This window comes from Myotis nattereri (assembly GCF_964212035.1).
Source record: "Myotis nattereri genome assembly, chromosome: 1".
Lineage (NCBI taxonomy): Eukaryota > Metazoa > Chordata > Mammalia > Chiroptera > Vespertilionidae > Myotis > Myotis nattereri.
Window position 1 is genome coordinate 69,686,513 of NC_138075.1, and position 27,210 is coordinate 69,713,722.

General features: G+C 39.4%; 2 protein-coding genes across 2 annotated transcripts in view; one reads left to right on the plus strand and one right to left on the minus strand.

Moving 5' to 3' along the window:
- RASGRP1 (RAS guanyl releasing protein 1) overlaps positions 1–17,679 on the plus strand; it is an 82,088-nt gene extending 64,409 nt beyond the window's left edge. Inside the window, exons 10-17 of the mRNA XM_081113748.1 lie at positions 233–313; positions 1,548–1,652; positions 2,483–2,592; positions 3,274–3,418; positions 4,088–4,124; positions 5,070–5,222; positions 6,664–7,049; positions 15,182–17,679. Of these exons, the coding sequence (XP_080969874.1) occupies positions 233–313; positions 1,548–1,652; positions 2,483–2,592; positions 3,274–3,418; positions 4,088–4,124; positions 5,070–5,222; positions 6,664–7,049; positions 15,182–15,316 (1,152 nt within the window). The 3' untranslated portion in view covers positions 15,317–17,679. The remainder of the gene's footprint in view (positions 1–232; positions 314–1,547; positions 1,653–2,482; positions 2,593–3,273; positions 3,419–4,087; positions 4,125–5,069; positions 5,223–6,663; positions 7,050–15,181) is intronic.
- A 2,398-nt stretch (positions 17,680–20,077) lies between these two features.
- FAM98B (family with sequence similarity 98 member B) overlaps positions 20,078–27,210 on the minus strand; it is a 36,787-nt gene continuing 29,654 nt past the window's right edge. Inside the window, exons 7-8 of the mRNA XM_081113758.1 lie at positions 26,734–26,901; positions 20,078–22,117 (exon numbers count right to left, since the gene is read on the minus strand). Coding sequence (XP_080969884.1) covers positions 21,749–22,117; positions 26,734–26,901 — 537 coding nt within the window. The 3' untranslated portion in view covers positions 20,078–21,748. The remainder of the gene's footprint in view (positions 22,118–26,733; positions 26,902–27,210) is intronic.

Here is a 27,210-nt window from a genome sequence, read left to right on the forward strand (position 1 = left end):
TTCTACATAAAGGCTTACAGATAAGACTGTCATTTAAATGAGGGCATCTTGAGACTTGTCCAAAATTTAAAAACATTTTAACAAAAAAGAATTAATGCTTGCCCCATTGCCCTACTGAGAATTTTAAAAACAAACTACTAAGAGCCTAGAAGGGTAAACCACCGGAGAGGAAGAAGCAAGAGAGAAAGAAACACAACATCCTAGCAGGTAACCCTGTTGCTTTGATCCACAGTTATCCCTCGATCTCTATTACACTGAGGATGAAATCTACGAGCTCTCCTACGCCCGGGAACCAAGGAACCACAGAGCCCCCGTGAGTTTTCCTATTACGATTCTTGCAGGTAACAGGATCGGCCTTTTAGTTGTTTTATAAGAGCATTATGTATCTCCTTTGTGCCCAAGCCTGTGCGAGGCACAGAGAAAACTTCCACATGTGTGAGGAACAGATCCTGACCAAATAGTCCTCTTGAAGGGATAACTAGTGTGTGAACAGTAAATAACTAAACACCGCAGAGCATCAGATTGCATGGGGGAGTTGGCCAGTGGTTTGCAGATTAGAGATGGGAGAGAATACTCGCCCTCGCCCTCCTATGTATTATAAAGTGGCCCCACATCAGTTTCCCTCCTGTGATTTGTTGATAAGAATGTGAGCCATATGCGCACTCTCAGAAGCTAACCTCGGAGGATTTCTAGCTTGGTAGGCAGGAAAGCCCCATCACTCTGCAGTCACCTGGATCAGAAAGAGCAGTCTACTAAGTTTTTTGACCCCCTGTGCAGAGAAGACCTCAAACAGCACAGAGCTAGCGCTACCCAGTCCAAATATACCAGGTTATCTGGCCCCGCCTCTCCTACAGACAGGTTTAATGATTCATCTTCCTTCTGAATGACCAGTAACTCCCCACAGTGGTACTCTTCCCTTGAGTACCACTTCCCAAAATAAGTGGTACTCAAGGAAAGATTTGCCCCCCACAGAAGAAATTCAGCTTACCTGTGGCTAAATTTCATTGTATCTATACAGAAGAGCAAGTTCTAGCTTCCTATTGTAATTAACAATGTTCACTGAAAATACCCGATTCCATTTTCAGAATGTTGGAAGGCATTTCAATGGAAAGGGTACCTTCTCCTGTTTTTAGAAGAGCTTTTAATTTGGGCCAAGTCTTAAATACTTAGAGTGGATCCCATCTCAGCTTGTCTATGCACTTTCCTGCCTTTTAGCTATTTTCCTCCTCCTCCTATCTCTATTAAGTAGCCAGTGGAGAACAGAGAGGAAATTTAAGTGATCCACTTTACTCTTTGTTGATAGCTTTGACAAAAGGTTTAGATGGAGATGACGTACGTGAGGAGCGTATTGGAAACAGTAAAACGTAACGCTTGTGCGAGCCACGATTACTGTTCTTTCAGTATGTGGGCTCTCTGCTCCCCGCCACGGGCATAGCTGGGGTCATCTGCAGCTGGCAGGTGGTTGCAGCCTCGGTAGTGGGAGAGGAAGGGGCTGTGGATTACACTGCATTACAGTCATGGGATCTCTTTGTCTTACTTCATTTCAGCCACTAACACCTTCAAAGCCACCAGTAGTAGTGGACTGGGCCTCTGGGGTATCTCCCAAACCTGACCCAAAGACTATAAGCAAGCACGTCCAGCGGATGGTGGATGTAAGTACAGCTTTCACCAGACAAAAGCAAGACACTGCCTGGCTTCGTTTTGTATGTGGGGCTGGGGGGGAGGGAGGGGGGAGGAGGGAGGAGAAGGGGGGGAGGGGGCGCAGTGGTAGAAACACAAGGTAAGAAACTGGAAACTCGTTCCTGTGTGAGCCCAGGGACAACTTGCTCCTCACACTGGCTGCAGAGCAGCTCAGTTACACTGGGCCAACACACTCTGGCCTTGTGTGGGGGGAGGTGAGCCTCCTCGGACAGGCCTAGCAGGAGAGAATAGATTTAAAGTTTGTCAGTTGATTTGGAGGCAGAAAGGTGTTGGAAAAGGTTTGAGTAAAAGGTAATGAGAATCTAAAACTGAAAATTTTGGCACTTGTTGAGTGCACTGTGCTAAATGCTGAGGGGCAGTACCTTAGGTTCATATTTCTACATTTATCCCTATGGACCATTCCAGCGTAACCACAGAAAAGTAACAGCCAGAGAGTGACAGGACGAGTAACTGAAGATTAAGAGGGGAGGGAGCCCTTCCAACTGCGCTATAGCTTCACAGAGGAAGTGCCCTCTGAGCTGAGCAAGGAAGGGCAGAGGGAGGGAGAACACCCCTGTGCGGCGACAGTACACTGGCCAGGGTGGCGGCATAACTGCTGTGCTAATGGATCCAAAGCCCCTGGCCACCCTCCAGAGGTGACCCGCGCTTCTCCGCAGCAGCTTCACCTGCATTTCTTCATCCCCGCCCCTCAGAGGGGGAGGAGGAGAGGCTCCGGCCAGCCGCCCCAGCCCCTTTGCCACTTGCCTAAAGGGTGATCACCAAAGAAACTCCTTTTTCACAGTCTGTCTTCAAGAACTATGATCATGACCAAGATGGATACATTTCTCAGGAAGAATTTGAAAAAATTGCTGCGAGTTTTCCGTTTTCCTTCTGTGTGATGGACAAAGACAGGTGAGAGTTTGTGTATGGGAATGTGGCTGTGAGCCCTTTAGTAAAAGCAGTTTGTGTATCACTAAAAGAACTTCTAAACTTGGATGTGTCACTGCTATGATTACTTAATGAATATTCGGGCTAAGAGAGCAATCATCAAATGATGCCTATCTGGCTTTGGATTGGACCACAAGTGATCATGAAGCCAGGTTAGTAATAGTCAACTACGAATTTTAAGAAGTTTAGTCTCCTTCTTGTTTTGTCCTTACGGATCATGAAAAACTAATATTTATCAATAATTAGCATATTTACTATTCACAAGGTTACATATGTTCTATCTTGGTTCTCTATATAAAACCAAATATATGGTTGGTGGGTTCAAGTTATGTATTATTACTGTCTGAAGTCAGAAACTGTAGCATAAGGTATCTCTCTCCCTATACACACAATTTCCATAATTTTTTAAAGTCTTGTAGATAGTGGTTAAATTAGTTGGGAAAACCTAGGTTAGCCAAAGAACAACTCCATAAAAGTGAGTAATGCTGTCTCCACTACTTATTACAAGCTATTCATGTATGATTAAAAGGACGGCTCATGGTGGTAATTACCAGGTAATACATAGTGTACTTCCATTCAAGGATGAAAAGGTGAATTCCCCCCTACCCCCCGCCCCCCACATCCTGGTCTGTCGTTTGCTGGCAGGGAAGGCCTCATCAGCCGGGACGAGATCACAGCCTACTTCATGAGGGCCAGCTCCATCTACTCCAAGCTGGGCCTGGGCTTTCCTCACAACTTCCAAGAGACAACCTACCTGAAGCCTACTTTCTGTGACAACTGTGCTGGATTTGTAAGTTGTCCTTGGAGTGCTTCAGGGCTGAACTTGGGGAGGGGTACAAGACAGGTTAAATGACTAAGCTGTGCAGAGACCTCATAGCCCTTATCAGTTCATCCCAGCTTAGAGCCTAAGCAAACACCTAGAGTAACCTAGCCCTCAAATGCATTTATGTGCATTCATCTTTTCCCATTCGTTCCTGATTTATTTGTCCCTCTGGTACGGGGCCTTGGCTAAGTAAGTATTAAGTTTGGGATATGTATTTTTTAAGTATTATATATTCATATGTTTCAAATGTTAGGAAAAAACATCCTCACCCCTCCCTACATCTGGGCTCTGCCTATCCTCTGTCCCGCCTCTGACCAACAGTTCCCCCCTAACCCAGTCCCTGACCCCAGGGTTCTATAGATTTGTTAGTTTGGGATCCTGATATGATTCCACTTCTGGCCTAGAGAAGTCCTGACTCATAAATCCTGTGAGCTTCTTAAGAACATTTGACTGATGAGCACAAACTCTCGAAGTTTTCAATTTAAGGTCAGAAGGGACAATACATAAGAGAGAAATGAGGTTTCCCTCCTCTTGGGGTAGGAAGTAGAATGAAGGAAAATCAAGAGTGATGTCAGTGCCTAGCCTCCTGCCAGACAGCTGAGTGACATGTGGTGCATTCTGTCTCTTGTCTCACAGCTCTGGGGAGTGATCAAACAAGGATATCGATGTAAAGGTAAGGCTCACCTTTGTCGACTGCATTGTTTTCCCTGGTCTTAGGTATTTTCCTATAAAGACTGTTTGTTCATAGTAGTTGTCCGTTCAGTCCACAACTTCTCAGCAGAGCCTCATCCTCAGACTGGCTACCCTAGAGGAACCCTCGAGAGTGACTGCCACCATATAGAAGAGGAGTGCCTGGGTGACCAGTTATGCAGCTTCCCTTATAAGAGCCTCTCTCTGCCTTGGAAATACGGGTGGCTGCTAGGAGGTTATGCTCCCAGACAGCCCTGGAGAGGCAGATCCGCCGTGAAAGGCAAAGAATCACTTTTGGAACAGAAGTGATTACCAACGCCTATGTCAGCTTTCCTTTGATGAGTAGACACCTCCCTGTGACTAGAAAAGTTCAGGAGTGAAGGAAAAGAGACATTTTAATGAAAGGAAGGAAGGATAAGACCTAATAGCTGAGAGCCTATAGAGCAGTGGTTCTCAACCTTGGCTGCACATTAGAATCACCTGGGAATCTTTTTAAAATCCTGATTTCTGGGCCTCATCCTCTGGAAAATCTGTTTCTTTGTTACTAATGTTGTAGCTCCACCCCATAACAAAGAAACAGAATTTCCGGAGGATGAGGCCCAGAAATCAGGATTTTAAAAAGATTCCCAGGTGATTCTAATGTGCAGCCAAGGTTGAGAACCACTGTGATAGAGGGTCTCCTTAGAGTAGGCAGTATGTGTGGGATAACCAAGACACCACCTCTTCCCTCCGCGGCAACAGGTGCCGCTTCCTCACCTTGTGGCAAGGGCTACAACAGGACTGAGATCCAGGACTGACCAAGCGGGAATGCTGGGTGCACTAGGTGTCCTAGCTCCAGAAGAGAGGGCAGGCATATGTGACAAGAGGGCCCTAGAGAAGAAAGCGATGTGTGCTGAAAGGCTTTCTGACCGGGGTGTCTTGTCCATAGACTGCGGGATGAACTGCCACAAACAATGCAAAGATCTGGTTGTGTTCGAGTGCAAGAAGCGAGCCAAGAACTCAGCAGCTCTCACAGACAATAGCACCGCTGTGGGGCCAACGTTCAACCTCTGCTCACTGGGAGCCAAAGATCTGCTCCACGGTAAGGAGGCACTGGGAACATCTATCTTGGAAAGTGAAATGGGAAGGATGAAGTTTTCAGGGAGGAAAGATTATCTTTATCCTTCTCTTTCTTTTCTTTTTGTAAATATATTTTAATTTATTTCAGAGAGGGAGAGAGATAGAAACATCACTGATTGGCTGCCTCCTGCACGCCCCACACTGGGGATCAAGTCCACAACCCTGGCATGTGCCCTGACCAGGAACCGAACCATGACCTCCTGGTTCATAGGTCGACGCTTTATCACTGAGCCATGACATCCTTCTCTTTCTTAATAGAAACCAGCACGAATTCCACTATGGAAGACATGCCTGTATATTATGTGCCCTATATTTTAAGAGTTACATCATGTTTGGGAACAACTGCCACATAAAATGCAAATTTCATGCAGAAAATAACACAGAGGCCTGGGGTCTCAGCGTGAAGTCGGGAAAAAGGCTGTATCTTTTCATAATTACCTTACTCCTCCAAAAGAGACAGTGAAATTATTTTAGAGTAAATATAACAATTTATTCTGGTAATTAAATAACAGTATAATTATAATTTTGAGCTTTATTTGGGTATTTAATGTTAATTTAAATTATGTTCCCCTAGAGAAAAATACTAGGTAGGATCCTTAGAAGTATTACAAGTATTTCTAATATTACAATTGTTGATTGGGATTACAAACGCTAAGTAGAAAACTCTCGTTGTCCAAAAGCCATTTTACTTTACCAATCCAATGTCTTAGCTGGAAAGTTTGCTAATAGAAAAGCGTATTTTAAACTTACTGCTGAGTCTTTGCAAAGCAGTAAACATAGACGATCTGCTGCCTATCTTAAAGCCTACCCCCATCTCAAATTCATCCGCTCCTACTCTACATCTCCAGGAACTTACTTCCTTTGGTTAATACCTAGCTGGGTCCTGGATAAGGCTGTTGTTCGAAGAAGAAAACCAGAATGACTCCTCTCTCCTTTTCTCATCAGTATCAAAGGGGGGCAATATATTTGCTAGAACTTCCCTATCACAGTTAAGCTGTGCCTACTGTACAAATTCGCAAATAGGTGCCACAGAGAATTCCTAGCAGCTAATCAAGGCCACCTGCATCAGGACCAAAACCTGAGTGCTGACAGCTCCCAAATCCCAGGGTCTACTGAAGATATTTATGAAACATGACAGCCCTGAGGCAGGGGCTTCAGTTTTCCCTCTAGGCAACCTTTGTGCAAATAGAAAAAGATGTCCCTTCCTCAGGGTGAATGCAGCCTGACACCAGCAGCCACAGCTTGGCCAGCAAAGTCCCTGAGTTTCAGTCCCCTTCACCCCCTAAATTGGGTGCCTAAAAATGAGCCCATTTGGGGCCCATGGGCTTTCTGAAACTAATGTATCAATCCGAGTCTCTGCTTTTCTGAACTAGAGCACTAACATGTCTCGTGTCTCCCTACAGCACCTGAGGATGGACCTTTTCCATTCCCTAATGGGGAGGCTGTGGAACAAAGTGAAGAAAGTAAAGATCGGACCATCATGCTCATGGGAGTGTCCTCACAGAAGATTTCTGTTCGGCTGAAGAGGACTGTCGCCCACAAGGCCACCCAGACCGAAGCACTGCCTTGGATGGGCAGCGAGGGCCCTTCTGGTCCTTTTGCGCTATCTTCCCCAAGGAAGACAGCCCAGGACACTCTGTACGTGCTTCCTAGTCCTACGTCTCCATGCCCCAGCCCAGTCTTGGTCAGAAAGCGGGCTTTTGTCAAGTGGGAGAATAAAGACTCCTTCATGAAATCAAAGGAGGAACTCCGCCACCTCAGACTCCCAACTTACCAAGAGCTGGAACAGGTACCTTTTCCTTTGTTTTCAGACTCTGAGAGAAATGGGGCTAAACCAGGGAAGGGAGCGTAAACTGAAGATTTAGTCCAGGTTGATTACTAGCAGATTAAAACAAGTAAAGAGATCCTGGCTTTCTCTCAAAGAAACGAGTGGGGGCACTGACTCACATTACATGACTACAACAGGATATATACAGGGCTCCCTATTGCCATAGACGTGCCAGGGCCCAAACTCTTCACAGGAGGCTCCAAAACAACTCCTACTGACCAGTTTTACAATGCTGACCCCACACCCCTTTTCGAGATGGGACTTACAGTGAACTTGCCTAAATCCTTCTTCCTTATAATTTTTACTCTATTCATCAGTGTTATGTTTGGGGACCTTCATGGTTGCCTAGGCATCTTCCTAAAAGAAGGTAGGTGATCAGTGTGCTACCAAAAAAAAAAAAAAGTGTATTATAATTCACCAACTGAAAGGCCTCCCTCTTAATGTAAATGAGGGAGATCATTTCTAACACATCAGGTAATGTGCTGAAGAGCTAAATCAATAGTAGTTGGCAAATGCATAGCTGAATATAATATACAGCAATATAATCTATAAAATGGTAAAAATTGTGCTCCTGGGAGCTTCTTTTTTCTGTTTGGCTCACAATGTCTAATAAGGTACCTAATGGTGGCAAAAGGAGTTTGGGAATATGGTGCCAAAGATTTGAGAGAACGGAATAAGGAGGTTAAAAAATAAAAAGGAAAGAAGGTGCCCTAACCGGTTTGGCTCAGTGGATAGAGTGTCGGCCCGCAGACTGAAAGGTCCTGGGTTCGATTCTGGTCAAGGGCATGTACCTTGGTTGCGGGCACATTCCTGGTAGGGGAGTGTGCAGGAGGCAGCTGATCAATGTTTCTCTCCCATCAATGTTTCTAACTCTCTATCCCTCTCCCTGCCTCTCTGTAAAAAAAAAAAAAAAAAAAAAAAAAAAATCAATAAAAATATATTTTTTAAAAAAAAGGAAAGTAGGAGATAGAACAGGTAGTTTCCAAATACTCTCCTATGTAGGGTCAATTACTAGCATACTTCTTTTTGTTCAGCATGCAAAACTCACAGTGAGCTGGCTTACATAGACCTCTTGTTTATAGATATAGTTTCTTACCAATGGCAGGTACGTTAAGTCATTTTAGAGATCATTCACTTTATTAGAGGGGAGGAATGCCTAGCTGCCTCTCCTCCCCCCCACCCCCCACCCCGCCCGACCCGCAAGCATCAAGGTTGGCAATGTGTTTTTGGAGGTCTATCATTACAATATAAAGCCAACATTCACCTAGATAGAATTCCTTACATAAGTCTATATAATACATAGTGAAGCTGTGCAAGATGGCCTCAGGATTCCCACCTTGTTCTCAGTGTTGTACCTTTCCTGTCAAACTCCAGGAACTGACTTAGAGGCACATTTAAAGAAACAAGTTAGCTGGCATGGCTCAGTGAACCAGGAGGTCACAGTTCAATTCCTGGTCAGGGCATATGCCCGGGTTGTGGGCTATCCCCAGGAGGGGGCATGCAGGAAGCAGCCAATCGATGATCCTCTCTAAAATCAATAAAAATTATTTTTTTTAAAAAGGGAAGTAAGTTACATACATAATAAGAGGAAAATCTTGGTTTGGTGTCTGGAACAAAAAGATATAACATTAGGCCCTAACCGGTTTGGCTCAATGGATAGAGCGTCGGCCTGCGGACTCAAGGGTCCCAGGTTCAATTCCAGTCAAGGGCATGTACCTTGGCTGCAGACACATACCCAGTGGGGAGTGTGCAGGAGGCAGCTGATTGATGTTTCTAACTCTCTATCCCTCTCCCTTCCTCTCTGTAAAAAAATCAATAAAATATATTAAAAACAAAAAGATATAACATTAGGAGAAACATGAAAAAAAGAACAGATTTTCTGGATGAAAGGTACTCTCTTACTCAGAGTATTTTTAACACATGCTTTAAGTCAATCAAAAGGTGAAAGAAATCTTGAAAAGCGAACCCAACACAGGAGAAAAAACTTTACAAAGATTTGTGTTTCTAGTCCCTGGAAACACAACTACCCATTGAAGTCTTTGACCTGTTTAGTCCTCTGTAAAACACAGGGCCAGGATTCCATATGCTCTTTACGGTTTGCTTCAGGTCTTGACATTTTACATGTCCATGAAAAGGAGCAATGTAGATGGCAACAATGACTTCCTGATGCAAGAAATGGGTGGGAGAGAGATTTCCTATGAGGCAGGTCCAGAATAATTCCTACCCACTAACACCAGAACTCAGAAACCCTCTTACCGTTTGCCTCTCTTTACATTTATTCTTGTCATAGTGACCTAGGGACAGGAATTCTCAATTATGTTTAAAAAACACACACACAATGAGTCCCACTTTCCATTAAGTAAAATCCTTACATGATTAGTCTACCTAGAATTCAACAGCCCCATCCACAGCTCACCGTAAACTCTAAAAAGAAGTACATTTTTAGTATTGACCCTATAGAATATTTAGACAACTGCTATTGGCCCAGTTGTCCCATAACCTACTTTCCTACACTACGCTAGCAATAAACAGTTAGAATTAGAAAAACTATAACTATCTATTAGAAAGGGGTGTTAACTGCTTATGGTAGTAGTAGAGGCCCGATGCACAAAATTCGTGCAAGGGGCTTGGCCCTCGCAGACTCAACTTTGTCCAGAAGATCATTTGGCTGTCTGGTCTAATTAGCATACTACATTTTTATTATTATAAAGACTTAAGGAGTATTAAAAATAACTATTACCTAATTTCATTTCTCAATGAATTCAAAGCATAAAGAGGTAAATTGTGATATCAAAAATATAAAAGGGGAGAAGTAAAAGAGTAGAAACTTATAGACAAATGAAGATAAGGTGCTACCAGCATAAAAGGACTATTTTATCTATGATATGTTTTTTATAAGCCACATAGTATCCACAAAGCAAAAATCTAAAGTAGAGTTATGAAACACAAAAAGGGGAGACTAAGCAAATTACCACGGAAAATTACCACTTTACAAAGGTAAACTGAGAGAAAAAGAAACAATGGAGATACACAACAACCAGATGGCAATAGTAAGTTCTTATACATCAATAATCACTCTAAATATAAATAGATTAAGTTTACCAATCAAAAGGCCATATGGATTTAAAAAGAGACCCAATTATATGCTATCTATAGCAAACTCATTTTAGCTCTAGACACAGGCTCAAAATGGATAGAAAAGGAATATTCCACATGAATAGAAACTAAAACAAGGTGGCCATTGCCACACAAGACAAATGTACAATTGTACATATATATATATATATATATATATATATGCAGCCATCATTGAAGCACTGAAATATATGTATTAAGCAAATACTAACAGATCTAAAGGGAGAAATAGACCACACAATAATGGTAGGGGACTTCAACACCCTACTGTTATCAAAGGACAGATCATCCAGACAGAAAATTAACAAGGAAATTTTAGAACTGAACCACACTCTAGAACAAATCAACTTAACAGACATACATAGAAAATTCTCTTAAACAGCAGCAGCAGAATATATATTTTCCAGGATAGATCATGATAGGGCACAAACAAATCACAGCAAATTTAAAGACTGAAATCATACCAACTATATTTTCAGACCACAATGGTATGAAACTAGAAATTAACAAGAGGGAAACTGAACAGCCATTGAGTCAAAGAAATCAAATGGGAAATAAAAAAATTACCTCTACACAAATCGAAATACAACATATCAAAACTTGCAGTATGCACCAAATGCATATCTAAAAAAATCTCAAATAAACAACCTAACTTTACACCTCTTGGGACTTATAAAAGAACAAATTAAACCCAGAGTTAGAAGAAGGAAGAAAATTATTAAGATCAGAACAAAAATAAGTGAAATAGAGACAAGTAAAAATAGAAAGGCTCGACGAAACTAAAAGCTGATTCTTTAAAAGGATAAAATTAGAAATGCAAAATGTGGTATTACAACTGTTACTACACAAATACATGACACCACAAGAAACTATTATAAACAATTATATGCCAATAAATTAGATAACCTAAAATAAATGGATACATTTCTAGAAACACACAGTATACCCAGACAGAAGTAGAAATCTGAACAGACTAATAATGAACAAAGAGACTGAATAGTAATGAACCTCCCAATACAAAAAAATCCCAGGATAATGAAATGGCTTCACTAGCAAATTCTACTCAAAGAAGAATTAACACCAATCCTTCTCAAACTCTTTCAAAAAACTGAGGAGGAGGGAATACTTCCAAACTCATTCTACAAGGGCACCATTACCCTGTTACCAAAGAGAGATAAGGGCACCACAAGAAAAATACAGACCAATATCACTGATAAATATAGATACAAAAATTATCAACAAAATATTAGCAAACCAAATTCAGGAACACATAGAAAGGATTATATACCAGGGCTAAGTGGGATTTACCCTTGGATGCAAGGATGGCTCAACATATGCCCACTCTTATTCAGTACAGTACTGAAAGTCTTAGCTAGAGTGATTAAACTAGAAAAAGAAATAAAAGTCATCCAAAATAGGATTGTCTGCAGATATTCTGAGTCTGTACTGGTATGCAGAAAATCCAAAAACTCAACCAGAAAACTGTTGGAACTAATCAACAATTTCAGTAAAATTGCAGGATACAGCAATCAGTTGAATTTCTACTAATATACATCTAAAAAATCCATTCACAATAGCATCAAAAACAATAAAATACTTGGACTACATTTAACCCAGGAAGTGAAAGATCTATACAATGAAAACTACAAGACTTTCCTAAAACTGAAGAAAACATAAATGGAAAGACTCCTGTGTTCATGGATTAGAAGAATTAATATTGTTAAAATATCCACACTGTCCAAAGCAATCTATAGATTCAATGTAATCCCCATCAAAATATCAATGGCATTCTTTAAGAAATGGAAAAATAATCCTAAAAATGGTATGGAACTACAAAAGACCCCAAATAACCAAAGCAATCCCTATTTAAAAAAATTTTTGGAGGTACCACACTCCCTGATTTCAAACTTCACCATAAAGCTACAGTAATAAAAAACAGTATGGTACTGGCACAAAAATAAACGTGTAGACCAATGTAACAGAAACAAGAGCTCAGAATGAAACTCCTGCTTGTACAGGTCAGCTAATATTCAATGCGTGAGCCAAGAGCACCCAGTGGGGAAAATAAGGTCTCTTCAACAAATGGTTTTGGAAAAACACATACAGAGCAATGAAACTGGGAATTTTACACTACTCCCCAAAAATAACTCAAAATGGATCAAAGACTTAAACGTAAAACTTGGTATTATAGACCTCTTGAAAGAAAACATAGTTCGGAAGAAGTTCCTTGATATTAGTCTTGACAATGATTTTTTTGGATATGACACCAAAAGCAAAAATAAAAGTAAAAATCAACAAGTAAAACTACATTTAAACATAAAAGCTTTCCCAAAAGAAACAACAAAATGATAAAGAATGAGAGAACATTTTTGCAAACTATATATCAAATAAAGGATTAATGTCCAAAATATGTATTTTAAAAGACTCAAACAATAACAAAAAAAAATCCAATTAAAAAATGGGCAGCCCTGGCCTGGTGACTCAGTTGGTTGAAGCATCGTCCCATAAACCAAAAGGTTTTGGTTCGATTTCTGTCAGGGCACATACCCAGGTTGCAGGTTCAATCCCCGGTCAGGAGCATACTGGGGGCAACTAATTGGTTTCTCACCCTCTCCCTCCTCTCTTTCTACAATCAATAAACATATCCTGGGGGAAGGATTAAAAAAACTGGTCAGAACTACTAAAGATATTTTCCAAAGAAGATATACAGATGGCCAACAGGTACATAAAAATGTGCTCATCATCACTAATCATCAGGGAAATGCCTATCAAAACTACAATGAGTGCTGGCCAATTTGGCTCAATGGACAGAGCGTCAGCCTGCAGACTGAATGATCCCGGGTTCGACTCTGATCAAGGGCACATGCCCAGGTTGTGGGCTCCATCTAGGCCTGGGCCTGGGCCCTGGTCGGGGTGTGTGCAGGAGGCAACCAATCAATGTGTCTCTCTCACATCGATGTTTCTCTCTCTATGTCTCTCCCTCTCCCTTCCACTCTCTCCCAAAAAAATCAATGGAAAAATATCCTCGGATGAGGATTAAAAAAAAAAAAAACTACAATGAAATACCACCTCACACCTGTTAGAACCGCTATCATCGGATCCCACTTCTAGGAATTAATCCTAAGAAGCCAAAAACACTGATCATAATCAGAAAGAATATATGCACCCCTACGTTTATAGCAGCATTATTTACAATAGCTAAGATCTGGAAATAGCCCAAGTGCCCATCAGTAAATGAATGATTAAAAAACTATGATACATTTACACATGGAATACTATGCAGCTGTAAAAAAAGAAGGCTCTCTTACCCTTTGAGACAGCATGGAAGGATCTGGAGAGTATTATGCCAAGTGAAATAAGCCAGAAAGAGAAAGACAAGTATCACATGATCTCATTTATATGTGGAATCTAACGAACAAAATAAACTGATGAACAAAAAAAGATCCAAAGACATTGAAGCATGCAATAGACTGACGTATTTCAGGGGGATGGCGGGGGGAGGGCAGGAAGTGATTAACCAATGAATTTATATGCACAGACCATGAACAGACAATAGTGCAGAGAAGTCCTGGAAGGGGAAGGGTGTAGGATGGGGGGAAAAAAGAGATACCTGTTAAACTTTCAACAATAAAGATAAATGTTAAAAAAGACAAATAATGAGTGCTGACAAGGCCATGGAGAAAAGGGAACCCTTGTGCACTGTTGCGGGAATGTTAATTGGTACAGCCACTGTGGAAAACAATATGGAGGTCTCTCAAAAAATTAAAAATAGAACTATCACATGATCTAGCAATTCCACTTCTAAGTAATTATCAGAAGAAAACACTAACTCAAAAGCATAAATACACCACCTGTTCACTGCAGCATTATTTAGATACGCAACAACCTAAGTGTGCATAGACAGGTGAATGGATAAAGAAAATGTGGTACATGTATACAAGTGAATATTATTCAACCATAAAAAAATTAAATCTTCCTGTTTGTGACACATGGATGAACCTTGAGCACACTGAGATAAGTCAGACAGAGAAAAACAAGTACTATACTGAATCACTTATATGTAGAATTTTAAAAAGCAAACTTATAAAAGCAGAGAATAAAATGGTGGTTACCAGGCAATGGGGGTGGGAGGAGAGGACAGATGTTGAGGGTACAAATTTACAACAAGTGATAAATTAGCCCTAGAGATATAATGCACAGTATAGAGATTATAGACAATAATATTGTATCATCAAACTTGCTAAGAAGACTAGAATTATTCCAACTTCTAAAAAGAATTATGTAACATGACAGAGGTGTTAATTATAGCGACCTTGGCAATCATATTACAATACATAATTATCAAATTAACAGGTTGTACACCTTAAATTTATATAATGTTATGTGCCAAATATATTTCAATTTTAAGAAAAACTTCAAGACTGGAAATCAACTGCTGTCCATATAATTAAATCACTGAAAATTAGATAACTGGATTCCAGTTTAGAGGCTGGGATAAAATTCCTGTCTTTGCCAAGAGCTCACTAGTTTTCAATGATTTGGAGGTAAAAACACTTGAAGAAAAATGAACTGTGATATATCATATTACAATATTCCGAATCACTGCTTTCATACCTCAAACCTGACCAGAGACTTTGTTTCTGCCAAGTTTAGGTCTCCTGCTACACAATGTCCATAGGTTGTGTCATTATCCACCTATTGCCCTGGAATGGTTTATTCTGCCTGTTAGCCACTCACACCTTTGATATGATTAACAAAAACTAATTGCTGTTTGCACATGTTCATTTGTTATTTAACTTATTAGTTTATATTAAGGGTAAAATAACTCTTGAAAAAATTTTTTAATACTCAGCCACAATGAATGGGAGATGCCAATCAAGTGTAGTACTTCCGATATTGTAACTGATTTACTATTCATTGCTGCTTTATTAACATACCTTATTCTCCTTTCTCTTTAGGAAATAAATACACTGAAAGCAGATAATGATGCTCTAAAGATCCAACTGAGATATGCACAGAAGAAAATAGAAGGACTCCAACTTGCAAAAAGCAATCATGTCTTAGCTCAGATGGAACAGGGTGACAGTTCTTAGCCCAGAAACGCAAGAAGCACAATCTGTAGATAAATGGATCAGAGATCTCATTTCCCAAACCAGTCAACACAAAGATGGGGGAATCTTAGAGTGACCAGCTTTAAAGCGGGTACTTTAAAAAGGAAAAGCTAGTCTCTCCCCCCACCCCACCCCCCGGTAATGTGTGATATTGTTTTCTCTTCCAGTCAGTTGAATCAAAGGGGAGGAAAACTGAAAAATGCAAAATTTTTGCCATTCATACCACTAACATTTTCCCCTGAGACTAAGGGCAAAAGTAAGAAAAAACATGACTATAGTTTTCTGACAAGGTAGCTTCTCCTATGTGGCCTGCCTGGCTGCTTCTTCCTCAGAACTAAAATCTCTGGAAAATAAATTTGCTTCCTTCCCTGGGGTTTTCTGTAAACTGGGGAATTTACTTTGTTCCACTCAAAGCTTATTTATAATATTAAAGTAGATTCACTTCCTCTACATTCCAGCATTCTTTATGAATCTGGTTCCCGATTCACTACCTCAAATCTAATCAATTAGCCCCTCCCACCCCATCCTTCCTCACTGTGCTCATCATATACACAAGGGTATCTGCCTAGAGCTGAACTTCTAGAATGTAAGTACAAATTGTGGAGGCATATTCAACAACATGACATTATCCAGTTGTATATCAACTAATAGATTTAGTCACAAAGTCATAATAAATAAGTAATCAAATTAAATACCTGAAAACATAACTATTACCATTTTATACATGACTGAGTAATTGGCTAAAATAAACATAATGCAAACATGTCTGTCCTCTACAGTGGACAGAATTAGGCCTTTATGGCTATTTTTTAAAAAACAGAGTCTGCTTAGCTCTTCATGTGCCATCTTTACCCTTTTTTAAGTAACTTTTTGAGCTGAATTTGTGCTTACCAGTATACTGCCTTCACTATTAATACCATTTAGAAATAAGCTAATTGGATCAGAGCCTTCAATTACAGCTGACAGTGTGTATATATGTGTATATATTATGTATATACAGTATCAGGCATGCATGTGACTTGGAATTTTGTTTCCCCCTTCATAAAATGTGGAAGTGAATTAAACAACTTTTAGTCATTTACATAAATTCACAAATATAAGTTCAGTTTGTTATAAGATAAAGAATTTACTCACAATGTAAATTGTATTGTTTGCAACCTCACAAGTAAGAGCCCTGTGAGTTATCTATTAATGAAAGTTAATGATAAATGGGCTCATTTAGTTGTCTGGGCAACTGATCACTAACTCCTTTGTTAGACTACTTCTCTAAAAATGTCCAATGATTATTTTCTTTTTTGGGGAGCGAGGGGGACGACTTACCTTCCATGCTTAGAAAGCCTGGTACAAAACTGACTTGAAATTCATAAACAAGTTGAAGAACATGCCAAGAATATAATCCCAGCCTTGAGAAGTTCCAAACCTAAAGCCAACAACACCAAGTCTTAGAGCACAAAGTACATATACATAATGTAGCTTCCTTGGAGGATTCAGACCATTTGAGAAGTTAATTTGATGAAAGACTAGTTCCTATCTGCATACCTCCTTATACTGAGCTTTAGTGACAAAGCTAGTGACTAGTTTTCCTTTGTGTTTTAAAAAATCGCTTTACACACAGACTTAAATCTCACCACCTAATATGTGAACTTATAGAAGCTACTCTACTGTGCCACTTACATTATATGGAACATGAGTTTATGATCATCTTTAAAATTCATATTCTTCACTATTTTCCTTTTCCTCTGATATAAACCAAAAACAGTACAGCTCAATTTTCTTTAAACATAGCCACATAACAATAATTTTTTCATTTTTCTTCCCCTCCACCCAAAATACAGATTCCAGGTTAGTTTCTATGTAAATAATCTGTAATCTATAGGAATTCAAAAGGTCAGTCCTCTTAATCAAATTAACATGGCTAAAGAATCTTACCCCTGAATGGACAGGAAGCAGTAATTTCATCACAGGTTTTTACAGCCCCCCTAGGGCCAAAGAAGTAGTGTGTAAATTAGTATTATTTGTGTGGAATCTACAGAAATAATCTGGAATAGACTTTTGGTTGTTAAGCCTAGAATACAAATTTCTGTGTCTTGTACTGACTTGAATAAGTTTGGGCATATATTTATCTGCCAAAACAATGACAAGTTTTGTTTTGTTAACAGCAATGTCACTTCTCATTTTCTTTGTTAACTGACTTGCCTTTTTACTGGTTGTGAATTTCTGTCTAAAGATGTATTATGTAAAAGAACTACAAGGAAAAAACAAATGTACAGATTGTAAAGTTTTTTATATCTATTGTAAGTTTTCTTTGTGTAATATTTATATGATAAAAGACATTAGGATCCCTAGAGCATAGATGTCTTGTATTTCTTCTAGTTCATGAATATGTAGATGCTTCACCTGAATTTTTATTATAATCCACAGCTGAGACTACTCCCCTATTGTATTAACCAAACAGTTCTGGAAGAAAAAGCAAAGCAACTAACTAGTTAGTAAAATTTTTTCTAAATCTTTTTATAACACAAAGAAGTAACAGTACAGAAATATTCAACCTTTTCCCATCTTACTGCATTATGACTTACAGTGATCCCTAAATATTAAGTCTATAAACACTTAACACTGAGGACACAGATCTGAGGCTGTCATTTCTCTGTGGCTTTGGTCTTTAATTCCACAGTTCTATCCAAGAAAACTGGCAAGTAGAGAAACTTTGAAGCTGTGGGTGAAATTGGTAGAGAATGATGGTTCAATCTAGTATACAAACCACCCAGAGCAATTCATTTGTGCTCATGATTAGTGACTAGAGACCCAGTGCACAAATTCGTGCATGGGTGGGGTCCCTCGGCCTGGCGATCGAGGTCTATCAGGAGGGCTGGCCGACCAGGCAGAGGGGCTGCGGGAGGTTGGCCAGATGTGGGGAGGGGCCATGGGAGGTTGGCTGACCGCCCCCCCCCCCGCCCCCATAGGATCCAATGGGGGGGGGGGATGGCTGGGAGGGAGGGGCCAAGGGAGGTTGGCCAGCTGGGGGATGGGGGGGAAGGGGCCAGAGGAGGTTGGCTGGCTGGCCGGGGGAAGGGGCCGCGGAAGGTTGGCTGTGAGAGAGCAATGACCACTAGGGGGCAGTTCCTGCATTGAGCATCTGCCCCCTGGTAGTCAGTGCATGTCATAGCGACTGGTTGACCAGTTGTCCGGTTGTAATGGTCGTTTAGGCTTTTATATATATAGATATATATAGATGAGAGAGAGCTGTGATTTCCCTAATCCCCAGCCAACTTCTGTGTAACCAGACCAACGAAGAAGGAAGAAAAATTCCAATCACTGAAATCCCAATACAGAATGCATTCTGATACACTTGGATGTGAGTGTAGTCATCATTTTGGCAATTTTCATTATATTGTATACAAAATAATGAAGTCACTCTGACAACCTAAACCTAAGGAAGAGATTAAATTTCCTCTCCTCCAGCCCCAATTCCCATCCCAAATCTCTATCTTGTGCTCCTTACACAATATAGATAGTATCATTGCTAAGAACATTCTCTGGTCACAGATCTTTTGTGGATTTTCAAACCTTCTTTTGATACAAATACAGGCAACTAAATGTTTTTGGTTTAAAATGTTTTGTGGTTTTTTTCTGTTTAGTGAGTAAGGTTTCCCTGATCTGCAAAACACAAGGGAATAGGTTCAAAGAAAACACATGACCCCCTCTTTTGCTGAGAGCTGACATTAATGTGTGGTGGTTATGTATGGACAGGACTTATGTTATTTATACTAGTACAGTCCAAATGTGAGGTGAGTTACCTTCTTTAACCCAGAAACTCCCAGTAACGACATATCTATAGATGTTATTAGATACCAAAGGCTAGAGACCAATGCAAGAAAAAATTAAAAAGGGGAGGGAAAACCAGGTAATATGAAAATGAGAACCAGGCAAAAAGAAAATGCAGCAGCACACAAAAAAGGTATTGAACTTTAGGAAGCAGTTAAGTACCATTCATCATACTCTACATTTGTATTACACTCAATTCAATTTACAAAACATTTTCACATTATGGCCTTTCGATAAGACCCTAGCTGGCCTTATTGCTATTTTATTTTATTATTTTTTAAAATATATTTTTATTGATTCAGAGAGAAAGGGAGAGGGAGAGCTAGAAATATCAATGATGAGAGAGAATCATTGCTCAGCTGCCTCCTGCATGCCCCACACTGGGACTACAGCCCGCAACCTGGGCACATGCCCTGACCAGAAATCAAACCATAATCTCCTAGTTCATCAGTTGATGCTCAACCACTGAACCACGCCAGCTGGGCCCCTTAGTACTATTTTAGGTACTGCTTAGCACACTCTTCTACAAATGAAATTTTTACTGAACAAAGATTATCATTAAAATCTTAGCTCAGAAGAAAGAATAAGATATTTGAGTCTAGACCACTCAGCTTTTATTCACGTGAAGTTTATAGGAATGTGTAAATGTGTTGCTCCAGCTCTGACATGATTGCAGGAGCAAGTGCTAAACCTGTATAAAACTTACAGTGAGTCCTGTGGATAATCCAACAGCACTCCTATGAAGGTACAAAGAAATCTTACAGAAATTGATGAACTACTGTTTCTGTCATTATTCATAAACCTTTAGTGATAATAATTGAAGGTAGGTATAAGCCCCTTCTACGTCAGCAACTAAAGCTTCCGAAAAGAAATAAAGCAGAAATATTAAAGTTTTAAATGAACGTTTTAACTAGAAACTCTCTTGAAATACTTTACTCCAGTGGTCTCTGCTTATATATTTTTAAAAATTATTTTTCAGAGTTCATAGCTACTGATAAAAATGTTTTCTTAATTATGAAAAACATTCTTCTCCAACAATCACAAATAAAATTAAGTCTTTTCATTAAATATAAGCACATTAAAAAATAATCTAAGTTTACAAATAACCAAAAACATTTGTTTTCCTATACTTAACAAATTTCTTTGAAGGGTTATCTTGAAAAACACATGGCCAAGACTACACACAATGTTTACTTTTAAAGTTTTAACATTATTTTAGGTTTCACCACAGGGTTTACTATAAAACAAAATAAAACAACAAGAACTGCCAAATACCAACATCCACTGGTACTCAGCATTCTATCTATTGAGGTGGTTAGAGCATAGAAAGTTGTTATGCACAGGTGTTGAACAGAAGCTTACATCAGGATACAGACTTTACAGTGGGAATTTAAAAAATCTGTATGGCTATCACTTTCTCTTTCTACATTAAGAGAAAAATACATAACTTGGCCCACTTCTTAAATCATTCACAATAAGCGCACTATAAATTCCCAACAAATTTCACTTGTACTTAGGTCTATATGCAACAACCTGGGTAGGGCTCAAGCATCACATACATTCCTCATCTGACAAATGAGGACATATCAATCCTTGAGATCTTTGATCATTTTAGCCCATAGCACCCCTCAGCTAGCGCCATAATTCAAATTCACAGCTCCTGGTCACCAAGCCTTTGACTGCTCCAACCACATATAATGCTTCTCTAACACTGTATTTTCCAAATCTAACTGTGAATCAGAACTACCAAGGGATGCCTTGGCCTACCTCTGATTTATTAAAACTGGAAAGTACTGCTCTAATCCTATGTAATAGAGTTCAGCCTGCCATTTAACATTCTAATATTTAAAATGATGGCCCAAAGGATGAAGAAACAATTTATAAGAATTTTTTTACACCACCATGTAAAACTGGTTCATGTCTTTGTCCCTTTAGAGTAATTCTGACTTCAATCAAACTTTGCTTTGTCAAACAAAATCACAAATTTCAAATCCAGTTGGAAAATAAATCAAATATGCACACCAAAAAGTAGACTCAGGCTTCAATTAATGGAATTTTAACAGAAACCTGGGCAGAGGAATCACTTCCTATAAAAGAAAAAACAAGCCATGACAACTATCTATTGAACAAAACTATCAGTCCCTTTCCCTATTTTATAAAGTAAAATTAATAAATATAAAACACAGGAATACAGATGAGGCAACAGTCTAATAACAAGTGGGGTCTGTTTTATGTGTGTCAAACCTGAATAAAATACAGGTAACAATCTAAATTCAATCATGACAATAAAATACTTTCCATTTTCCCAAGTCTGATGGTAATATTTACAATTTTAAAAATAGCGTTTGCTTTTTTTGTTTTTTAAAAAGACATAACATGCTCAAGGGTACACAGATATGAAAAAAAATTCACCACTCTGTCCAAGAGATCATATAGTATAAAACAATGCTCTTACATATTAACCCAATTCAAGAATGATATCAAGGAATCTAACAGTGTTTACTTCATAGATGACATTCAAATACGTTATTTAGAACACTATACCTAATGTAGCTATCAAAAAGTAAGCACTGCTAATTTTTGTACCTTTCAATATCTTCTATATCCGCCACCACCACCTCCTCCATATGGATCTCCATAACCTCTTCCACCATAGCCTCCTCTCCCACCATAGCCCCCTCTCCCACCATAGTCTCCCCTCCCACCATAATCTCCCCTGCCTTGGAAACCTCCTCCTCTACCACCCCCTCCCCCACCTCCTCCCCACCCTCCTCCCCCTCCCCCACCACCTCCCCAGCCACCTCTTCCACCCCCACCACCTCCTCTACCTCCACCTCCACCACCCCAACCACCCCTTCCGCCGCCTTCTTGTCTCTTTTGCCAAGGTGGCATTTCAGGGGGTGGTGGTTCGATTTCATTCGGCCGTCCTCCCCTGTCCGGCACCCTTCCCATCAGCACCTGTATGAAGAAACATTTTCTTTCAGATACTAATATTTTAAAAGTTAAAATTTACATAAAGGACTCAAGTAACACTGAAATTATTGTTCTAATAAAAAGAAGCCAAATATTTAAGGACATGAAAGTATCAGAATGACAGTATGAATATTGAAAATATAAATGCAATGTATGACAAATTCCTTACAATGTGGTATTATTTTTAAACACCTAGGAAAATATTTCTAAAACTTAAAGGCTTGTTTTCTATTGTTTAAATGTGTCTAGCACATTCTGTAACAAATGTAGTACCCATCATACTAAGAAACTTTTTTAGCAAAACATTAATATACTTAAATTACAGACCTTAAATTAAAATCATATCTACTCATACAACAACTCTGGACTTTCCATTGCTACTAGTTTGGTAATGGACTATCCAATAAAAGATTGTATTTTTATTTTTATTTTTTTTTAAATATATTTTATTGATTTTTTACAGAGAGAAAGGGAAAGAGATAGAGAGTTAGAAACATCTATGAGAGAGAAACATCGATCAGCTGCCTCCTGCACATCTCCTACTGGGGATGTGCCCGCAACCCTGGCACATGCCCTTGACCGGAACCGAACCTGGGACCCTTCAGTCCACAAGCCGACGCTCTATCCACTGAGCCAAACCGGTTTTGGCAAAAGATTGTATTTTTAAGCACATTTTTATTTCACAAGTATGAAGTATATGTGATAACATGTGGCTATAATGAGGTCAGAGATGAATATAATGACTATAACCCAAGATAGTACTGCAAAGAGATACAAGGATTCTCAGTGATTTATTCCTCTCTTATGAGAAACTTAAGTTTACTAACGTTCAATGATACTAGTTATTATAAAAAAAAATACTTAATGTCCTTCCTTAACCATGCTTTATAATACTTTAAAGGATAAATCAAGAGTTTGGTTTAAGACCCCAGACTTCTATAGGAAGGCTCTACTCTACATGCCCATGAACAGAGCAAGACAGCTGTGAGGAGGGTGCCTCCCACCAGCCACAGCCAAGGGTATGCCAAAGCTTCCTGCTAGTCTCTTTCAGAAAAGAAGGTGAAACAGTAACTGCCTCAACCAAACTGACCTATAAATCAGTTAGGTTCTACTTCTATCGATCTTCTAACCAAAACTATGTTTTAGTAATTTATGTCATGAAGAAAAGACAAAAGTACAACATTCTCACTGTGGGACAAGGTTCAAAGTACATAAACATTCTTTTAAGGTAGGCAATAATGCCCTAATTACCAAATCCAAAAAATTGCTTTTCTTGGTTGTCATTCTCATTGGTCTCTCCACCAAACATGCTACGTTGGTGGGTATACGAGGATGCTGCTCCAAGAACTGATCATAAGATTGCTCTCAAAAAGATGTTCTAACATTTCCTCTGTTCATATCTGTCCCCCTGAAAAAGTCCCAGAAAGAACCCATCAATGTTCCTCCTGAATGGCTTGGTTTCCAATACAGTTCTGTTCTATATCACTTTAGTAGCCTCTTAGAAGTATTTTGAAAATATGGAGTTCAAAAGTACATTCTGCCACATGGGTATTTTAGTATAGTAAATTAGGAACACTGACTTAGCCACAGGGCCACATACAGGTTATACATGGTAGCAGCACTGGTTTGATTAAAGTTACTACCATGTGCATTGACACCACATAAGGTGTACTGGGATGGGCATGTGAACACTTTCCACCCTGGAATAAGACGATTTAAAAATTTCTTTTTGGTTTTACACTATGTCCAAAGGGATACTATTGGGTTGAGTTGTATTTGCAAGAGAGAGAAAAAGCCATTAGGTTAAGCATATGATTCAGAAGAAAGGGGATGGAAGAATGATGGTAGATACCTGCTGGGGAGGTATGCTGAATGCTGTCATCCTTATGTTTATCCCCAACTAAACTTGGGCTTCTACATACACTGGCTTTGTTTGACCCTCTTATTTTCCCCTGAAGGCTTAATTAAGTTCGACCATATTCTGTCAACTGTTTTAGTTTCAGTGGAATCTTGTATTTCTGGCTTAGTATAACAAGAAATTGTTCCCTCAAATGTAGGAAAAAAAAAAGGATTGCCTCAAATAATTAGACTGTAAATTATAAACTCAGAAAACGGATGGACAATTTCAATAAAAGAAGTAGAACTCTAATTGCTGTAAGAGTAAATAATCTGATGCAAGATACTGAGTAACATACAGGGTGGGGCAGAAGAAGGTTTACAGCTGTTCATATGGACAATAATGCAATAATCCTACATGATAAAAGGGTAATATGCAAATCGATTGAATGGTGGAACGACCGGTGGCTATGCAGGAGCTGCCCCCTGGTGGTGAGTGTGCTCCACAGGGAGAGACCTACTCAGTCAGAAGCCTTTGGTGGCGGGAGCGCCTCCACAGCAGTCAGACATTCCCCGAAGGCACCTGGACTGCAAGAGTGCACAGGCCTGGCCGAGGGATAACACCCCCCCCCCCCCCCAGCACGCGTGCATGAATTTCGTGCATTGGGCCTCTAGTTAATAAATAATAGTATAAGAATAAACTCTTGTGTTTTGCATATTCACAACTATAAACCTTTGCCCCCACCCTGTATTTAAAGACAGGACACTTTCAGAAGATAGAGAAGGTTGGTCTAAAATGGAAGTAGGAGGCATGAACACTAGTGCCTAACTGAGCAATGATTAGGCAAACTGACTTTATAAACAACCATCCATCTGGCAAAATATCCTGCATCAAGGACATATTTCTCCCTATACTAAGTGAAAACCGATGTTTTAAAATTACCCAAATCTATTACTTCTGCTCTTTTGTAAAGTCTGTCATAGGCTGCTCTATCTAAATGAAGCGTACTTTCTAGTTGAGCAACAAGTACTTCAGATTAGTTTATTGTTGTTAAAGTAAAAATTTCAGACTCTACTCTATGAACTTAAGACCAAGCTTGTCAGAGAAATTGATCTATACGATGAGTCAGGAAACTTCCAAGAGATTCAGTAATTTGCCCACAGTGATTCCTCTAAGTAAATGAACCCAGATTTGTATGACTCCAAAGCATGTACTTTGGATATAGGGAATAGGGATATAAGGAATAGGATATAGGGAATCTGTCAGTACTGAAACAATTCATGTTTTCATTGACAAAGAATGATTGATTACATTCTTAGAAAGAAATAATTCTTCCTAAAGCTATTGATAAAATAATTTTTAATTCCTCTAATTCAGATAAAACTTTGGTTTAATTAATGAACAGAGAGATTCAAATGAACATGCACACACAAAACTAAGCCTAGATGGACTGAAGCCCTTACACCACTGTCTTTTCTAGTGCACCAGGACATAAAGGAAAAATGGATTAATATCTGTAAAAACAGCATCAAATTGAAAAGGGAACTCACTGTATGGGAGAACATACAGTGGGGCCTTGACTTATGAGTTTAAATCGTTCAGAGACTGAGCTCGTTAAGGAGCTCGTTAACTCAAATTACTCTATCAACTCAATGCAAAAAATCAGCGGAGAGAGAGCTGGTATCTCAAAAAACTCGTTAGTCGGGATACTCGTAAGTATTTGCCAATGATACATCTGATAAGGGGTTAATTTCCAAAATATATAAAGTTGTCATACAACTCACCAAAAGGAAGACAAACAATCCAATAAAAAAAAATGGGCAGAGGACCTGAACAGACACTTCTCCAAAGAGGACATACAAATGGCCAAGAGACATATGAAAAAATGTTCGTCACTAATCATAAGAGAGATGCAAATTAAAATGACAATGAGGTACCATCTCATACCTGTCAGAATGGCTGCATCAATAAATCAACAAGCAACAGGTACTGGAGAGTATGTGGAGAGAAAGGAACGCTAGTACACTGCTGGTGGGAATACAGGCTGGTGCAGCCATTACTGGAAAACAGTGTGGAGTTTCCTCAAAAAATAAAAAATGAAACTGCCATTTGAACCAGTGATCCCACTTCTAGGAATATATCCTAAGAAACCTGAAACACCAATCAGAAAGAATATATGCACCCCTATGTTCACAGCAGCATTATTTACAATTGCTAAGCTCTGCAAACAGCCCAAGTGCCCATCAGTAGATGAATGGATAAAAAAGCTGTGAAATTTACACAATGGAATACTATGCAGCTGTATAAAAGAAGGATCTCTCAACCTTTGAGACAGCATGGAGGGACCTGGAGAGTATTATGCTAAGTGAAATAAGCCAGAGAAAATCAAGTATCATGTGATCTCACTTATATGTGGAATCTAAAAACAAAGTAAACTGACAAATAAAATAGATCCAGAGAATGGAAGCATGGAACAGATTGATGAATACCAGAGGGGGCGGGGGGCGGGGGGGGGGGGCAGGAGGGAGGAAGTCAACCAAAGATCTTATGTACGTATATGCATAACCCATGGACACAGACAATAGTGGGGTGAAGGCCTGGGGAAGGGATGAGAGTGGGGAAGAGGGGGGTCAATGGAGAGAAAAAGGGGGACATCTGTAATACTTTCAACAATATACATTTAAAAAAGTAAAATAAAATCTGTAAAAACATCAAATGAGGATATTATAGATTCATTCTCCACTGTACTAAAAGCAAAACCAACCTTATTAATAGCACATGCCGTCTTCTCCCGGCTAGAGCCACTACTTGTCCTAATGATCTTGGAAAGATCTTCACGAGCAGCAAGTAAATGTGCCAATGTAACGGTTGTCTTGGGTGACAAAGCATAACGCTTAGGCTGATAAATTCTTGCTATGTCATCTGTTTTCACCTAAATGACAAAAGTTAGGGGAAAAGGGGAATCAAAGAACATTTCAATGAAAGAGCAATAGCAATCATAAATATCTGATAATTTATATGTTTAATGAAAAAATGTAAACAGATGCTAAAAGAACACATAACTACCACGATCAACTCATTAAAAACTAACACACAAAGAAAAATACCTAAAAATACCAAAGCCACATACAGGACCTTTCAGACAAAAAATAGTAAATCTTATGAAAACTTGAAAAAATTGGAGAGAAATACCAATTTTCTGGATGAGGACACTGAATACTATGTGTTTTCCCAAAAATTA